The 18,957-nt window shown below is 53.5% G+C and overlaps 1 protein-coding gene across 1 annotated transcript in view; it reads right to left on the bottom strand.

The window, feature by feature from the left end:
* Positions 1-112: 112 nt before the first annotated feature.
* CFAP99 (cilia and flagella associated protein 99) overlaps positions 113-18,957 on the bottom strand; it is a 35,342-nt gene continuing 16,497 nt past the window's right edge. Inside the window, exons 11-15 of the mRNA XM_068975753.1 lie at positions 3,418-3,559; positions 3,161-3,312; positions 2,211-2,416; positions 361-523; positions 113-220 (exon numbers count right to left, since the gene is read on the bottom strand). Coding sequence (XP_068831854.1) covers positions 113-220; positions 361-523; positions 2,211-2,416; positions 3,161-3,312; positions 3,418-3,559 — 771 coding nt within the window. The remainder of the gene's footprint in view (positions 221-360; positions 524-2,210; positions 2,417-3,160; positions 3,313-3,417; positions 3,560-18,957) is intronic.

The raw sequence follows: 18,957 nt of genomic DNA on the forward strand, positions 1-18,957 counted from the left end.
ATTTGGCAACCCTGCTCTGGGCGGGCGGAGCGGGGCAGGACCACGGCCCCGCGGTCTTCATTCGGGCTAGGATCTCGGGGTCCTGGGTGGGGACGAGGGGAGGCCGCGCGGCTCACGCGGCCCCCAGGCGGCGCGCGGGCCCGCATCCTGGCTGCTGCGCCCGCAGCCAGCGCTCGCGGCTCCGCTCCAGCTCCAGCCTGCGCTGCGCCTCCAGCTGCGCCTGCGGGAGGGCGAGCGGTGGAGGTCGGCGCGCGGCGCTGCGCCGCAGCCGGACGCGGCTTCCCTGCGCGCCCCCCCTACCCCGCACCTCGCGTCCCCGACCCCCGCGCGGCGCGCCCTCGCGGCCGCCGCCGGGCTCACCCGGGGCTTGGGGCGCACGGCCCGCGGCGCCGGCACGTGCCCCGGGGCCGCCCGCGCGCGCCGCTCGGCCGCCTTCTCCTGGATCCGGCGCTGCAGCTCCAGCACACGCTCGTCTTGGGAGGGCGCTCCGGCAGCCGCCCACCGCGCCTTCTTCTCCTCCCACCTGGGCGGGCGGAGGGGCCGGTTTAGGAGGGCCCCGCCGCGGTGGACCACAGGGTTTTAGGTGCCAGCGGACAGCGCCCCCACACCCCCGGGGAACCGCTCCGGGAGGGTTCTCCCCGGCGCCTCTTGTCTTTTTGCTCCTTGTATCTCACAGTTGAAAGAGTATTCCACAGGTTTGCCTATGCACGTTTCCGGGTATGAGGAAAGCCACCGCCCTTTCATCTTACCCTGCCTTCCCCGCTCTTGCCTAGAGATTACTGCTGCTAATATTCCACTCGGAGAAGGCAACGGCACCCCACTCCAGTACTCTTGCCTGGAAAATCCCATGGACGGAGGAGCCTGGAAGGCTGCAGTCCATGGGGTCGCTGAGGCTCGGACACGACTGAGAGACTTGACTTTCACTTTTCACTTTCATGCATTGGAGAAAGAAATGGCAACCCACTCCAGTGTACTTGCCTGGAGAATCCCAGAGACGGGGGAGCCTGGTAGGCTGCCGTCTATGGGGTTGCATAGAGTCAGACAGGACTGAAGTGACTTAGCAGTAGCAATATTCCGCTGTCTGTTTAGATCTTTCCATACCAGGCCCCACGGGGCCCAGAAAGTCACCACAGTGTTCCCCAAACAAAAAGGGTGTGTGTGTGTCCATGTGCTTTCCATTGAAAGAGATGTTTGACAACCAGATGCTACCTGTGACCTCACCCCCCACCTCCCCACCCCCACCCCACAAGCCCTAGTTTAAAAAGATAAAAGTTATAGTACTCAATCTTCCCAAGCTGTAGTGGACAGTTTTGGGATCCTTGGAGAGGTGACCAGACAGGGTATTTAGATGGCGCTGGGAGTCTCTGCTCGTTTCTAGCTGTGTCATTGTGCTGTGGTTACGTAGTGAAAGTGAAGTCGCTCAGTCGTGTCCGACTCTTAGCAACCCTGTGGACTGCAGCCCACCAAGCACCTCCGTCCATGGGGTTTTCCAGGCAAGAGTATTGGAGGAGGTTGCCACTGTGGTTATGTAGGGCTGTGTTTTTTCTCAGAAGATGCACACCAGAGCGTTTATGAGTGCAGTGTCCAAAACCCGCATGGGCTTCCCTGGTGGCTCAGCTGGTAAAGAATCCGCCTGCAGTGCAGGAGACCCTGATTCAATTCTTGGGCTGGGAAGATTCCCCTGGAGAAGGGATAGGCTGCCCACTCCAGTATTCATGGGCTTCCCTGGTGGCTCAGACGGTAAAGACTCCGCCAGCAGTGCGGGAGACCTGGGTTCGATCCCTGGGTTGGGAAGATCCCCTGGAGAAGGGAAAGGCTGCCCACTCCAGTATTCTGGCCTGGAGAATTCCACGGACAGAGGAGCCTACAGTCCAGTCGCAAAGAGTTGGACACGGCTGAGTGACTAAGCACGCACTTCCCAACTTCTGCCCAAACCCATTAAGTAGCTGGCTCGCTATTAATGGATGAAGTGCAGGGCTAAAGGGTGTGGTCCGGCTCATTGGAGCCATCACCGCAGGCTTTTTTTCCACCCTTTCTGAAGGCCTGAGACTTGTCTAAGGAAACAGTTGGGTGGGGGGAAGATATTGCAAGGGAACTGACTGGAGGGTGGTGGATTGCTGCGAGGAAAACCCACGGGGGGAGGGGGGATAAGGCAGGCTCCCTTCTCCTTGCCCACCCAGGGTGCCCGCCCTGGCGTCGCCAGTACCCACCTCAGGGCTGCAGACCTCCCCATGGCAGCACGGCAGAGCGCCACCTGCTCCACCGTGTCCCGCAATTCCTGGCTCTTGGCGCGCTTGCCCTGGATGATCTGGTCTCTTCGCTCCTCCTCCTGGCGACGCCGGGTCTCCTTAAGCAGGGCCAGCCGCTCACGCAACTCCACCACCGACATCTCCCCCTCCAAGCCATGGCCGGGGGTCTGCAGAAGGACCGGGGTAGGGAGAGGCCCCAGGTCGGGAGCCAGGCCCAGCCTTTCTCAGGCAGCCCCGGCCCCTGGCTTTCCCCCTGCACCAGCTTCATCGTCCTTCCTGAAGGCCACAGGCCTGGCCCCATGCCCAGGCGGCCTCCCGTCCTCTCAGTGGTGTTTGTGTGGCAATGTCCGCCATCTGGCTTCTCCCGCCTGGGCCCCCTCCACAGCCCTGACCTGCGCGGGGACAGCTCAGCTGGGGGCCTGTTGAGGCCCCCCATGGTACTCAGCCCTGTTTCCCCAGCCGGGACCTGGGGACCCAGGCAGAGAGCCCATCGGACTCTGCACAGCCCGGGACCAGGCCTACCCACCCCGGCCCATCCCCGGGTACCAGCCTGGCCTCTCGCAGTGTTTCCCACACTGGCCCCCAGGAGCTGCTGCCCGTCCAGCACCCCTGCTGTCCCTCCAGCACACCTGCCACACGGGCCTAGTGGGTCCCGGTAGCTCCCTCAACGCGCAAGTCCATGAAGCTGCCTGGCCAGCCCCTGGAGTGCCAGAGGCCTCCCTGGACCAGGTCCTCTGGCACAGTGCACGGGGGGCAGCCGGGCATGAGTGGCCAGGTGGACCCCAGACCGCCTTCGGCCTTGGTGGGAATCGTGGATGCACCCTCCGCAGGACGCCAGGCCCAGGAAGATGCGGGGAAGCCCCCCCGCTGGAGGGTGCTGGAAGGGCACAGGCCGTGGGCGGCGGCCTCACCTGGGTCAGGTCCACCAGCTTGCCCCTGCGCGTGGGCTGAAACTCCAGGGCTCGGAGCTGGGAGACGAGGGCACGGCGCCGCCTCCGTTCCTCCTTGGCCGCCTCTGCGCTGCGCTGCAGCAGCTCCCGGTTCTCCTCTGTCACCTCCTGAGCTGGGGGCCGAGCGGGGCGCTGAGGGGCTCGGAGAGCAGCCGGCCAGCCCCGGGGCGGGGGTGGCTCCCGGGAGGGCACGGCGCCCCCCCACCCCGACCCCCTACCTATCCGCCGGCGGCCCTTCCGGAGCTCGGTCTGTGCCACCCTGACGTTCTTCTGTGTCTCCATCACCTGCTCCACCAGCTCCTTCATGGACTTTTCCTCCTGGAGGCGCCTCTCCGCGCACCGTTGCATCAGCTCGGCTGTCTGGACACAACCGGCCGCCGTCAGAGCTGCCTGCTCTGGCCCCTGAGCCGCTGAGGTTGGCCCTGAATCACTCGGGAACCTGGGTTTAGGCTTGCCAGCGTCTCGGGGGTCAGGCCTGCGGAGAAGTCCCACCTCACGCCCTCCTGGCGTCTGCGATGGGGGTGAGCCCAGAACCAGGCAGCCGCGACCCCGGATCGAACAGGGTCGCCGAGGAGGGCGGCCAACAGAGCCCGGGGAAGGCTGGGTCAGGGGCCCTGATCTGCCCTGAAGCCCGCCCACTGCTGACTCTGGCTGAGAGAGGAGGACCCTCCTTGCTTTGCAGCCGCGTGGGGGCAGCTGTCCAGATTCTGCCCACGTCTGTGCACAGGCCAGGCCGGCCCTGGGGGAGCCCCAGGCGTGGCCTGACGGTCCTCCCACACCCCTTTCTCCTGGAGCCTCTGAAACGCACGGTCCTGAACTGCAGGGCACGCTGCTGCCACTGTGAGCCACGTCACAGGCCCTGCGTCCCCGCTCCCCTCTTCTGCTCTGCGCCAGGGGTTCCAGCCTCACCCACGTGTTCACTGGGACTGCAGTTGGCTTACTCTCATGGCTCTTTCAGGGAATATATCACAACTCTTTGATCCATTCCACCATCAAGACACATTCAGGTTGTTTCCCGTTTGGCGCTATTGTGAACAATTCAGAATATTATTTTCAGTCTTCAAGATGCTACAGAGTGGACTTCCCTGGCGGTCCAGTGGTTAAGAATCTGCCTGACAATGCAAAGCCGAGCACTGAAGGATTGATGCTTTTGAACTGTAGTGTTCGAGAAGACTCTTGAGAGTCCCTTGGACTGCATGGAGATCCAACCAGTCCATCCTAAAGGGAATCAGTCCTGAATGTTCACTGGAAGGACTGATGCTGAAGCTGAAACTCCAATACTTTGGCCACCTGATGCAAAGAACTGACTCATTTGAAAAGAGCCTGATGTTGGGAAAGATTGAAGGTGGGAGGAGAAGGGGAAGACAGAGGATGAGATGGTTGGATGGCATCAACTGACTCAATGGACATGAGTTTGGGAGTTGGTGATGGGCAGGGAGGCCTGGCGTGCTGCAGTCCGTGGGGTCACAGAGAGTCGGCACGACTGAGCGACTGAACTGGACTGAGAGTCCAGGGGACACAGGTTCGATCTCTGGTCTGGGAAGATGCCGTCAGGGGCCCTGGACTCCCAACCCCAGAGGTCTTGGCAGCTGGGGGTTCATTTTAGACCACGTGGCACATGGAGGGTCCGCCTGTGGTGGTGGCGTGGACTCCAGGCACACTGGGCAGGAAGAAAGCCTTGGTGAAGCACTCTGCCAACACATATAAACTGGCTCATGGCTACCCCTCTCCGTGCAGGTTCATCCCAGGTTCTAAGAAAAGGAACCAGGGTCTTTGGAGAGATGGCCACTTTACGGCTGAGGAGGAGAAGGTACAAGATGAGCCGGGAGCGTTTTATGGCATTGTAAAGGAAGGAGGGGGCCTCCCGCGTGGGTCAGCAGTAGCAAACCGGCCTGCAGTGCAGGAGACGTGGGTTCAGTCCCTGGGTCAGGAAGATCCCCTGGAGGAGAGCATGGCAACCCACTCCAGCATTCTTGCCTGGGGTATCCCATGGACAGAGGAGCCTGGCGGGCTACAGTCCTTAGCAACTAGGCAACAACAAAAGCGACGTGCGTGCGAACTCGCTCAGTTGGTCTGACCCTGCGACTCTATGGACTGTTTGTTTTAAACAGTAAAAATGAACTTCCCTGGTGGCTCAGACGGTAGAGCATCTGCCCACAATGCAGGAGACCTGGGTTCAATCCTCCGGTCGGGAAGATCCCCTGGAGAAGGGAATGGCAACCCACCCCAGTGTTCCTGGCTGGAGAATCCCATGGACAGAGGAGCCTGGTGGGCTACAGTCCATAGGTCACAAAGAGTTGGGACACGAGTGAGCGACTTCACTTTCTTTGAAAACTTTGTCATAAGTTCGAGAAGTGCTTCGGTGGAAGTACAAGGTGAAAAAAAAAGCAGGCTCCCAGAACATGGAGGAGTCCTACCTCAAGTAACCAGCCTCTGTGCAAAGAAAGATGCCTGGTCTCTGGGCACCCAGCTTGTCAGCAGCACAGAGAGGGCTGGGGGCCTCATCCACTGCTCCCAGCTCCGTGTAAGCCTCATGGAGCCCAGGAGCCCTGCGGCCAGCCGTGGAGAAGGCCCAGGGAGGGAGGGAGGGAGGGAGGACAGGATTGTAGTTCTGCCGGGCAGATCACCCCGCCCCGCCCCCTCGTCTCTGCTGGTGACTGGGGTGGCGGTGCTGCCTCCCCGACCGTTCCCTGGCCCCCATCAGCTGTGGCCCTAATGTCAGCCCAGCATCGCTGATCGAAGAGGGCGGAGTGCTCGAAGAAAGAGGGAGGCCAGAAAGCCAAACGGGTGGGCGGGCAGAGGGGCTGCGGCCTGGCTCTCTGGGCCGGCCAGCAGGAGGAGGGCAGGGGTCACCAGGGTGCCCGGAGCCCCGGGCCAGCTCTCGGCTCTGTCTGCTTGGACGTAGCCCTTGGGCCCGTGGTCCAGCCCGGAGTCCAGTCGGGGGCCAGCCTGGCCTCCCGCCTCCACAGCCAGTACCACCCTGCCCCAAGGAAGGGCCTTCAGCTGGAAGTTCAAGGGAACACGGACCGCGCCCAACAGCACCAAATAGAAAAATGCCCCAAGGGGCTCCTAAGGGAATAATCCACCCAACACGTCCGTGAAGCGCGCTCTCTGAACGGGCGCCTGTGACAACCAGATCGGGAGGGGTCCTTCAGCCCGTGGCTTTGTGTACGGGTCTTCTGGATTAAGTTCACTGTGACAACAGATTGAAAAAGGTGATTATGTGAATTTCATCCGTTTTCCCCCCAATATAGTTACTTATTTCTATGGTTCATCAAATTATTTTAACAAGGGGATAAAATTGGGAATTCCCTGGCTGTCCAGTGGTTAAGACTCTGTGCTCCCACTGCAGGGGCACGGGTTCAATCCCTGGTCGAGGAACTAAGATCCCACAAGCTGAGCAGTGCACCCAAAAAGAGAAGGGGGGAAGATGAAATTTAGTGAAGACAGTATATTTTGATTGTTTAACATCTTGAGACAGTGACAGAGCTACACTCAGGACTTTGCAATTGTGTCCTTTTCAGCCCCATTGCTAGAGTGCCTTAATACTGGGGACCAGGGAAAAATCAGAAAAGCCCCCTGACCCCCAGCTATGGAAATCGACCCTGGGCTCTGTGAGGAGGCCCCGGGGCTCAGGAGAATAACTGAACGTGTGTCTCAAGAAGAGGAAATTCATATGGGCCCCAAACATCCTGCCCCTCAAAAGAAAGGACGTCTCGTGGCTCTAGATGGGCAGAGAGGATAGGGGAGGCTGGGTGGGGAGGACGGGCCCCGTGGGCTGGGCCATGGCCACGGAGCCTCCGGCCGACACAAAGTCCCATTAAGGCCCAGAGGTTAAGACTCGGCACTTCTACTGCAGGGGCTTGGGTTCAATCCCTGGTCGAGGAACTGAGATCCCATATTGTGCATGGTGTAGGAAAAATTAATAAATAAAATAAAGAACACTCAATTTAAATTAAAACCTTAGGAAAAAAACCTAAAATGATAGTTAAAAACAAGACAGAGGCTGTAAAACTCACTAGTCCAGCATGAACAGCACAGGGAAAAATGAAACTTTCTCTTCAAATGCTCCTGTGCAAGTAGCTCAGTCATGTCCGACCCTTTGCAACCCCATGGATTCTACAGTCCATGGGGCTCTCCAGGCCGGAATACTAGAGTAGGCAGCCTTTCTCTTCTCCAGAGGATCTTCCCAACCCGGGGATCGGACCCAGGTCTCCCGCATTGCAGGCGGATTCTTTACCAGCTGAGCCATGTCTAATCTGTTAGTTTGCTGGTAAAACATAGTCGTCATCTAAACGCCTGCAGCTGGATGTCCCAGGAGCGGGGAGAGATGCCTCTGGACCCACTCGGGGTGGGGCAGTCAGGTTCAGCTTCACTCTGGGGACACGGCTCGGGGCTTGCAGTGCTGCCCAGTTACGTGGACAGTCGGCGGGCGAGATGCAGAGTGGCAGCAAGCCAAAGTAGTCCGTGCCTGCTTCCCAAGAGCAGCCCAGCTCCTGGAACACGGAAGGAGGCCCAAGGAGGAGTGAGGACCCCTGAGGCGTTAGGAGCGAGGCGTTCGGGGGGGGGGGGGAAAGCCTGCGGGGGTGGGGGTGCTTTCCTCCCGGGAGGAGCTGCTCCCCCGGCACCTCGGATGGGTCGCCTGGACACAGTCTCGTCCCCAGCAAGGCCACTCATCAGGCCGCAGCTTCTAGTCCAAGCCCTGGCCTCCAGCTGGACTAGTAACTTTTACAGCCTCCAGCGCCCACCCCTCTGATGGGGTCTCTGCCCCTCCAGGTGGCTCCCCTGGGCTCCTCTCGGGGTCTCCAGTCAAGGCAAGTGCGAGTCTGCTCAACTACAGCCCATTTTTGCCCTCCGTCCCCACCCCCGCCCCCCGCCTCTGGACACTTCCGCCTGAGTCCCAGGGACTCTCAAACGCCAGGGAGACTGCACGGGACTCATCCCAGGAAGGCACGGAAGGGTTAGCATTAAGAAATCCCTCATACAATTCACCACATGCATAGAGGTTGGGAGGAAAAGTGGATTCTCTCCACAGACGCTGGCAGAAGCCTTTACGAGAATCGACACCTGGAACGTCCACGTCTGGGAAGACGGCGGGGGGCTGGGGGGGCAATTTCCCGCCTCCCACTCGGCACAGCTAAAAGCCCCGAATATAAGTTGTCAAACATACAGGGACTTCCCTGGTAGTCCAGTGGCCAAGGCTCCGTGCTTCCAATGCGGGAGGGGCCCGGGTTCGCTCCCCGGTCAGGGAAGTAGAGCGCACACGCCGCCACTAGCCCTTCCCTGACGGCTCCGAGGTAAAGAGTTCACCTGCTGAGTCAGGCGACGACATGAGCTGGGTCCCTGGGTCGGGAAGCCCCCCTGGGGAAGGGAATGGCCACCCACTCCAGTATTCTTGCCTGGGAAATTCCATGGACAGAGGAGCCTGGCAGGAGATTGTTCCATGGAGTCACAAAAGAGTCAGCTGAATAACAATCACAATGAATACTGCAACTAAGACCTGGGACAGCCAAATGAATAAATATTAAAAAAAAAAAAACATACATAAGAAGACAGCTAACAGTGGAGGGAAGAGGGCTGGCAGGCTAGGACTGCGGGGCCTGAAGAATGGCATGGTGCTGGGGACCCTGGTCTCTTTTTTACCTTCTATGTTCTAGGCTGGGGGCTGAAGGCCCCCAAAATGCCACAAGCACAGACAAAAAAGCGCGACCAAAGCCTGCTCTCTCCGAGTGTCAGCTATTCAGTTGTCTGACTCTTTGCAACCTCATGGACTGAAGCCCCAGTCCACCAGGCTCCTATGTCCATGAGATTTCCCAGGCAAGAATACTGGAGTGGGTTGCTATTCCCTTCTCCGGGGGATCTTCTCCACCCAGGGATTGAATCTGGGTCTCCCTCACTACAGGCAGATTCTCTACCAGCTGAACCCCAGGGGAAGCAGGAGCCACCCAGAGAGACAGAAGACGGAGCAACATGACCTGTGCTCCAGCCAGACACCACAGACAAAATCTGGGCAAAGGCCAAGCGGGCGTGAGCTTCCTCAATCTGAGCAGGGGCCTGCCCTAGGGGTCCGGTGTGCCAGAGGAGAGCTGGCAGCAAGCTCAGCAACCTGGCGTCCACCCCCACCCGTGGGAACAAGGGTCCTTTCACCGCCCCCCTCCACCAGGGTGGCGTCAGAGGAAGCTGAGGGCCAAGTGAGGGCTGTCCCTTCACGCTTGCCCCGTGACAGCGAGGGCCACGTGGGGGCAGTTATAAGGTGCCCCTGCCACCCCAGGTCAGGCAGCTGTCGGCGGAGGACTAGCGGAGCCCTTGCCCTCACAAGTAGCCCCTCTCGGGGGTCAGCAGAGGCACGTGGGGAAAGTGGGCTGACAAGCCTGCCTGGCAGTAACACAGTGGTGCCTCCCTTCCCCTCCCGGAGCAGCGTCAGAGAGGGGCAGCTCAGACAGAAGGCTTAAATGCGACCCAGAAGCTTGGAACATAATACCCAGAATGCCCAGGTTTCAACCGGTTATCACACACAAGCCAGGATGGTCTCCAGCAGGATGAAGACACAATCAGCAGATGCCAGCACTGAGGTCACAGAGGCGTTAGATCTGACAGTGGTTTATAAAGAAGCCATCATTAAAATGCTTCAACAAGCGATTATGAAAGACATGATCTCAACAAATCTAAGATAAACAGCACAGAGTATGTTCAACAGCCACGATGGAATGGACCGGAAATCAATGATGAAAAAGGACAAATGCTTGGGAACTAAACAACATACTCCTAAGTAATCCAAGGGGCAAAGAGGCATTTTCAAGTGAAATGAAAAAGGACACTGAACTGAATGAAACTGAAATACAAAATACCAAAGTTTGTGGACACAGCCAGAGAAACAAAATAAACAGAGACGTACAACACCGAGCACTTAAACAGAAAGGCAGCGGAGTCTCGCGTCAGTAACCCAGCTCCGACCTCAAGAACCTGGGAAAAGAGCAAAGTAAACTCAAAGCAAGCAGAAGGAATAATAAAGAGCAGAAGTCAACAGCATTGAAAACAGTAGAGGAAAATCAATGAAACAAGAAACTGGTTCTTTGAAAAGATCAATGGAATTGACAGATCTCTAGCAATTCTCACAGAAAAAATGAAAAAACATGAAATCATCAATATCGAGTGAAATGCTCTAGACCCTACAGACATTAAAAAGGATAGTAACAGAATCTTCAAAACAACTCTTACATTCATAAACTTGGCAACTTAGTGAAATGGACAATTTCTCAAAAAACAGAAACTGGCACAACCTACCGAAAACAAAACAGATCATTTGAATCGCCCTGGAACTTGTAAGAGAGTTGAATTTCTAATTTAGATACATCCAAAAAAGAAAACCCCAAACCCAGATGATTTCACTAGAGAATCCTACCATGTGTTGAAAGAATGAATATCAATTTTACACAATCTTTCCTAGAAAACGAAAGGAGAAAACACTTCCAAATTCATTCTATTAAGTTAGAATTACCTCGATAACCAAAACCAGACAGATGACATTACAAAAAAGAAAACTATGGGTTAACACTACTTATGAAGCTACATGTAAGAACACCTCTAAGAAAATCAAACTAGTAGCAGATAGAATTCGACATACATGAAAAAGAATTATGCAAACACCACAATCAGGTGGGGCGTATTCTTAGAATGCAAAGCTGGTTCAACATTTGAAAATCGGTCAATGGAATCCACCATATCGACAGGCTAAAGACGATCACACGACTGTATCCATTGATCCAGAGAGCCACTGGGCAAAAATTCCTGATAAAAACTTTAAGAAAACCAGGAATAGAAGGGAATTTAATCGACATGATAAAGTGCACATCTACGAAAAACCCGACATCTAACATTACACTTAACAGTGAAAGACTGATTTCCCCCAAGATGGAGAACGAGCCAGTGCAGCAGGCGAGAGGAGGAGAGAAACGGAATGCAAACCGGAGGGAGGGGATGCAGACCGGAAAGGGCGGATGCGGACCGGAAAGGGGGGATGAGGAGCGGAAAGGGGGGGATGCGGAGCGGAAAGGGGGGGATGCGGCCCGGAAAGGGCGGATGCGGCGCGGAAAGGGCGGATGCGGCCCGGAAAGGGCGGATGCGGAGCGGAAAGGGGGGGATGCGGCCCGGAAAGGGGGGGATGCGGCCCGGAAAGGGCGGATGCGGCGCGGAAAGGGCGGATGCGGAGCGGAAAGGGGGGATGCGGAGCGGAAAGGGGGGATGCGGAGCGGAAAGGGGGGATGCGGCCCGGAAAGGGCGGATGCGGCCCGGAAAGGGCGGATGCGGCGCGGAAAGGGCGGATGCGGAGCGGAAAGGGGGGATGCGGCCCGGAAAGGGCGGATGCGGAGCGGAAAGGGGGGATGCGGCGCGGAAAGGGGGGATGCGGCCCGGAAAGGGCGGATGCGGAGCGGAAAGGGGGGATGCGGAGCGGAAAGGGGGGATGCGGCCCGGAAAGGGCGGATGCGGAGCGGAAAGGGCGGGTGCGGACCGGAAAGGGGGGATGCGGAAAGGGGGGGATGCGGACCGGAAAGGGCGGATGCGGACCGGAAAGGGGGGATGCGGCGCGGAAAGGGGGGGATGCGGCCCGGAAAGGGCGGATGCGGACCGGAAAGGGCGGATGCGGAGCGGAAAGGGCGGATGCGGCCCGGAAAGGGGGGATGCGGCCCGGAAAGGGCGGATGCGGACCGGAAAGGGGGGATGCGGCCCGGAAAGGGAGGATGCGGACCGGAAAGGGCGGATGCGGAGCGGAAAGGGCGGAACAGGAGATGGCATCCGCGCCACAGGGAGAAGCCCAAGGAATCGATGACAAACTGTCCTGTGTGTCCTAGAAAACTAGTGAGGGAAAAAGAAAAAAAAGAAAACTAGTTAGGGAGTTCAGCGAGGCCACGGGACACAGGAACGACACGCAAAACCAACTGTATTTTACAGATTGGCATTCACTACGTGGATGCCAAAACTGAAAATAATAGTGCCATCCACGACCACTCGAAAATCATGGAAGAAATACTTAGGTGCAAGTCTCACAAACTTACAGAAACCTACTAACCAGATGAAAGAAATAAAGATTGAAGCAAGTGGAGGCACGTCCTGCATTCGGGGACTGGAAGACTAAACTGGACGGCATCTGCTGGATTCGGATCTCACACCACGCGCGAGAATAAGCTTCAAGTGGATACAGATCCAGGTTTAAAAGCAAAACCACACAAATGCTAGAAGAGAATATGGCTGAATTCTTCCATACCATGCACGTGGGAAAAGCCTTCCTCACTATTCCAAATCCAGATACAGCAAAGGAGAAGACTGGTACGTTTGATGACACGAAAACACACTTCACGGCCAGAACACACCATTCAAGTGAAGCCCAATGAGTAACCCGGACAAGATACCTGTAATAATACATTACAATTAAACAGTTACCTTCCTTAATAGGTAAGTGAAAGTTGCTCAGTCATGTCCAACTCTTGGCGACCCCACGGATATACAGTCCATGGAATTCTCCAGGCCAGAATACTGGAGTGGGTAGCTGTTCCCTTTTCCAAGGGATCTTCCCAACACAGGGATCAAACTCAGGTCTCCTGCATTGCACGAAGATTCTTTACCAGTTAAGCCACCAGGGAAGCCCAAGAATAAACTAGTTAATCTAATCACACTAGGACCACAGCCTTGTCTAACTCAATGAAAGCAAGCCATGCCCGTGGGGCAAACCAAGACAGGCACGTCATGGTGGAGAGGTCTGACAGAATGTGGTCCACTGGAGAAGGGAATGGCAAACCACTTCAGTATTCTTGCCTTGAGAACCCCATGAACAGTATGAAAAGGCAAAATGATAGGATACTGAAAGAGGAACTCCCCAGGTCAGTAGGTGCCCAGCATGCTACTGGAGATCAGTGGAGAACTAACTCCAGAAAGAATGAAGGGATGGAGCCAAAGCAAAAACAATACCTAGCTGTGGATGTGACTGGTGATAAAAGCAAGGTCCGATGCTGTAAAGAGCAATATCGCATAGGAACCTGGAATGTCAGGTCCATGAATCAAGGCAAATTGGAAGTGGTCAAACAGGAGATGGCAAGAGTGAACGTTGACATTCTAGGAGTCAGCGAACTAAAATGGACTGGAATGGGTGAATTTAACTCAGATGACCATTATATCTACTACTGCGGGCAGGAATCCCTCAGAAGAAATGGAGTAGCCATCATGGTCAACAGAACAGTCCGAAATGCAGTACTTGGATGCAATCTCATAAACAACAGAATGATCTCTGTTCATCTCCAAGGCAAACCATTCAATATCACAGTAATCCAAGTCTATGCCCCAACCAGTAATGCTGAAGAAGCTGAAGTTGAACGGTTTTATGAAGACCTACAAGACCTTTTAGAACTAACACCCAAAAAAGATGTTCTTTTCATTATAGGGGACTGGAATGCAAAAGTAGGAAGTCAAGAAACATCTGGAGTAACAGGCAAATTTAGCCTTGGAATGCGGAATGAAGCAGGGCAAAGCCTAACAGAGTTTTGCCAAGAGAACGCACTGGTCATAGCAAACACCCTCTTCCAACAACACAAGAGAAGACTCTACACATGGACATCACCAGATGGTCAACACCAAAATCAGATTGATTATATTCTTTGTAGCCAAAGATGGAGAAGCTCTATACAGTCAACAAAAACAAGGCCGGGAGCTGACTGTGGCTCAGATCATGAACTCCTTATTGCCAAATTAAGACTTAAACTGAAGAAAGAAGGGAAAACCGCTAGACCATTCAGGTATGACCTCAATCAAATCCCTTATGCTTATACATTGGAAGTGAGAAATAGATTTAAGGGCCTAGATCTGATAGATAGAGTGCCTGATGAACTATGGAATGAGGTTCGTGACATTGTACAGGAGACAGCGATCAAGACCATCCCCATGGAAAAGAAATGCAAAAAAGTAAAATGGCTGTCTGGGGAGGCCTTACAAATAGCTGTGAAAAGAAAAGAGGCGAAAAGCAAAGGAGACAAGCAAAGATATAAGCATCTGAATGCAGAGTTCCAGAGAATAGCAAGAAGAGATAAGAAAGCCTTCTTCAGCGATCAATGCAAAGAAATAGAGGAAAAGAACAGAATGGGAAAGACTAGAGATCTCTTCAAGAAAATTAGAGATGCCAAGGGAACATTTCCTGCAAAGATGGGCTCAAAAAAGGACAGGAATGGTATGTACCTAATAGAAGCAGAAGATATGAAGAAGAGGTGGCAAGAATACACAGAAGAACTCTACAAAAAAGATCTTCACGACCCAGATAATCATGATGGTGTGATCACTCATCTAGAGCCAGACATCCTGGAATGTGAAGTCAAGTGGGCCTTAGAAAGCATCGCTATGAACAAAGCTATGGAGGTGATGGAATTCCAGTTGAGCTGTTTCAAATCCTGAAAGACGATGCTGTGAAAGTGCTGCACTCAATATGCCAGCAAGTTTGGAAAACTCAGCAGTGGCTACAGGGCTGGAAAAGGTCAGTTTTCACTCCAATTCCAAAGAAAGGCAATGCCAAAGAATGCTCAAACTACCGCACAATTGCACTCATCTCACATGCTAGTAAAGTAATGCTCAAAATTCTCCAAGCCAGGCTTCAGCAATACGTGAACCGTGAACTTCCTGATGTTCAAGCTGGTTTTAGAAAAGACAGAGGAACCAGAGATCAAATTGCCAACACCCACTGGATCATGGAAAAAGCAAGAGAGTTCCAGAAAAACATCTATTTCTGCTTTATTGACTATGCCAAAGCCTTTGACTGTGTGGATCACAAGAAACTGTGGAAAATTCTGAAAGAGATGGCAATACCAGACCACGTGACCTGCCTCTTGAGAAATCTGTATGCAGGTCAGGAAGCAACAGTTAGAACGGGACATGGAACAACAGACTGGTTCCAAATAGGAAAAGGAGTACGTCAAGGTTGTATATTGTCATCCTGCTTATTTAACTTCTATGCAGAGGACATCATGAGAAACGGTGGGCTGTAAGAAACACAAGCTGGAATCAAGTTGCCAGGAGAAATATCAATAACCTCAGATATGCAGATGACACCACCCTTATGGCAGAAAGTGAAGAGGAGCTAAAAAGCCTCTTGGTGAAAGTGAAAGTGGAGAGTGAAAAAGTTGGCCTAAAGCTGAACATTCAGAAAACGAAGATCATGGCATCCGGTCCCATCACTTCATGGGAAATAGATGGGGAAACAGTGGAAACAGTGTCAGACTTTATTTTTGGGGGCTCCAAAATCACTTCAGATGGTGACTGCAGCCATGAAATTAAAAGACGCTTACTCCTTGGAAGAAAAGTTATGACCAACCTAGATAGTATATTCAAAAACAGAGAGATTACTTTGCCGACTAAGGTCTGTCAGTCAAGGCTATGGTTTTTCCTGTGGTCATGTATGGATGTGAGAGTTGGACTGTGAAGAAGGCTGGGGGCCGAAGAATTGATGCTTTTGAACTGTGGTGTTGGAGAAGACTCTTGAGAGTCCCTTGGACTGCAAGGAGATCCAACCAGTCCATTCTGAAGGAGATCAGCCCTGGGATTTCTTTGGAAGGAATGATGCTAAAGCCGAAACTCCAGTACTTTGGCCACCTCATGCGAAGAGTTGACTCATTGGAAAAGACTCTGATGCTGGGAAGGATTGGGGGCAGGAGGAGAGGGGGACGACAGAGGATGAGATGGCTGGATGGCATCACGGACTCGATGGACATGAGTCTGAGTGAACTCCGGGAGTTGGTGATGGACAGGGAGGCCTGGCGTGCTGCGATTCATGGGGTCGCAAAGAGTCGGACACAACTGAGCGAGTGATCTGAACTGAGCCTATCTCCAGGGGATCTTCCCAACCCAGGAACTGAACCAGGGTCTCTTGCATTGCAGGTGGATTCTTTTCCAGCTGAGCTACATAAAGTCAACGAAATGAAGGTTAAAAGCTCACAGATAATGAACATGGTCAACTAATCTTTGACCAAGGCACCACGAAAATTCAGTGGGGAAAGGACAGTGTCTTTTATAAATATTGTTGAAAGAGCCAGATTTATGCAAACAGTGAGATTGAACCTCTACCTTAACCACACACAAGAATCAACTCAGAATGGATCAGAGGCTTGAATGTAAGGCCTGAAGCCATAAATGGGCTTCCCTGGTGGCTCAGATGGTAAAGAATCTGCCTGCAGTGCAGGAGACCTCGGTTCGATCCCTGGGTCAGGAAGATCCCTGGAGAAGGGCATGGCAACCCACTCCAGCATTCCTGCCTGGAGAATCTCATGGACAGAGGAGCCTGGTGGGTGCATGTCCATGTGGCTGCAGAGTCAGACACAACTAGCAACTCTCAGCTCCACTTTCTGGGCTTCCCAGATGGCAGCAGTGGTAAGAAATCCACCTGGCAATGCAGGAGGCTTTACGAGACCTGGGTTTAATCCCTGCGTCAGGAAGATCCCCTGGAGAAGGAAATGGCAACTCCCTCCGGTGTTCTTGCCTGGAAAATTCCATGGACAGAGAATCCTGATGGACCACAGTCTATGGGATCGCAAAAAGTCAGATACGACTGGGCACTCACACATGGAATGGGACACGATATTTGCAAATCATATATTCAGTACAACTAGACATCTCTTCAAGAAAATTAGGGACACCAAGGTACATTTCCTGCAAAGATGGGCATAGTAAAGGACAGAAATGGTGTGGACCTAACAGAAGCAGAAGATATTAAGAAGAGGTGGCAAGAATACACAGCAAAACTATACAGAAAAGAACTTAATGACCCAGATAACCATGGTGGTGTTATCCCATAGAGCCAGACAGCCTGAAGTCCAAAGTCAAGTGGGCTTAGGAAGCATCACTACGAAAAAAAGCTAGCGGAGGTGAGGGAATACCAGCTGAGCTATTTCAAATCCTAAAAGATGATGCTGTGAAAGTGCTGCACTCAAAATGCCAGCAAATTTGCAAAACTCAGCAGTGGCCACAGGACTGGAAAAGGTCAGTTTTCATTCCTATCCCAAAGAAGAGTTATGCCAAAGAATGTTCAAACTACTGCACAACTGCACTCATCTCACATGCTAGCAAAGTGATGCTCAAAATTCTCCAGGCTAGGCTTCAACAGTACATGAACTGAGAACTTCCAGATGTTCACGCTGGATTTAGAAAAGGCAGAGGAACCAGAGATCAAATTGCCAACATCTGTTGGATCATAGAAAAAGCAAGAGAGTCCCAGAAAAACATCTACTTGTGCTTCATTGATTACACCAAAGCCTTTGATTGTGTAGATCACAACAAACTGTGGGAAATTCTTGAAGAGATGGGAACACTAGACCACCTCACCTCCTGAGAAATTTGCATGCAGGTCAAGAAGAAACAGTTAGAGCTGGACATGGAACAACAGACATTTCAAAATTGGGAAAGGAGTAAGTCAAGGCTATATATTGTCACCCTGCTTATTTAACTTATATGCAGAGTACATCATGTGAAATGCTGGGCTGGATGAAGCACAACCTGGAATCAAGATTGCCGGGAGAAATATCAATAACTTCAGATATGCAGAGGACACCAGCCTTATGGCAGAACGCGAAGAACTAAAGAGCCTCTTGATGAAAGTGAAAGAGGACAGTGAAAAAGTTGGCTTAAAGCTCAACATTCAGAAAACTAAGATCATGGCATCCAGTCTCATCACTTCATGGCAAATAGATGGGGGAACAGTGGAAACAGTGAGAGACTTTATTTTTGGGGGCTCCAAAATCACTACAGATGGTGACTGCAGCCATGAAATTAAGACACTTGCTCCTTGGAAGAAAAACTATGACAAATCTAGATAGCATATTAAAAAGCAAAGACATTACTTTGTCGACAAAGGTCCATCTAGTCAAACCTATGGTTTTTTCAGTAGTCATGTATGGATGTGAAAGTTGGACCATAAAGAAAGCTAAATGCCGAAGAATTGTTGCTTTTGAACTGTGGTGTTGGAGAAGACTCAAGAGGCCCTTGGACTGCAAGGAGATCCAACCAGTCCATCCTAAAGGAGATCAGTCCTGAATATTCATTGGAAGGACTGATGCTGAAGCTAAAGCTCCAATCCTTTGGCCACCTGATGCGAAGAACTGACTCACTGGAAAAGACCCTGATACTGGGAAAGATTGGAGGCAAGTGGAGAAGGGGACGACAGAGGATGAGATGGATGGATGGCATCACCAATCCGATGGACATGAGTTGGAGCAAATTCTGGGAGACAGTGAAGCACAGGGAGGCCTGACGTGCTGCAGTCCATGGGGTCACAAAGAGTTGCACACGACTGTGGAACTCAACAACAGTGTGAAGAACAGAGACAAACGCGTCTTGCCGGAGGAGTGATACACGTGAACCTGAGGCATAGCCACCGACTCAGACCCTTAGAGGCACAGCTGACGAGAGTGGGCTCCTGTGCGTCCCTGGGCCCTGCAGGCTCCCGCCTCGTCCAGGCTCCCGCCAGGCCCTCTGGACAGAACACCGGCAAGGCACCCCCAGCCAGGCCATGTCTCCTGCGATGTCCAGAGCATCCTAACTGGAAACGTGGGCGACCCATATACCCTCTTGTGTCTTATGCAAACACGTTTGCCTAAGTCCCTCAGTCCTCCAGTCTCCCCTCACGTGTAGGTGCGGGGACCAACTGACCCTGCTAGTAGGGGCGGGGGGCAGCCTGGACCCGAAGTGCTGGCCAGTTGGCCCACTGAGGCCCCTCCACTACCCCCCCCTGCCCC

Source organism: Capricornis sumatraensis, chromosome 7 (assembly GCF_032405125.1).
Source record: "Capricornis sumatraensis isolate serow.1 chromosome 7, serow.2, whole genome shotgun sequence".
NCBI classification, from domain to species: Eukaryota; Metazoa; Chordata; class Mammalia; order Artiodactyla; family Bovidae; genus Capricornis; species Capricornis sumatraensis.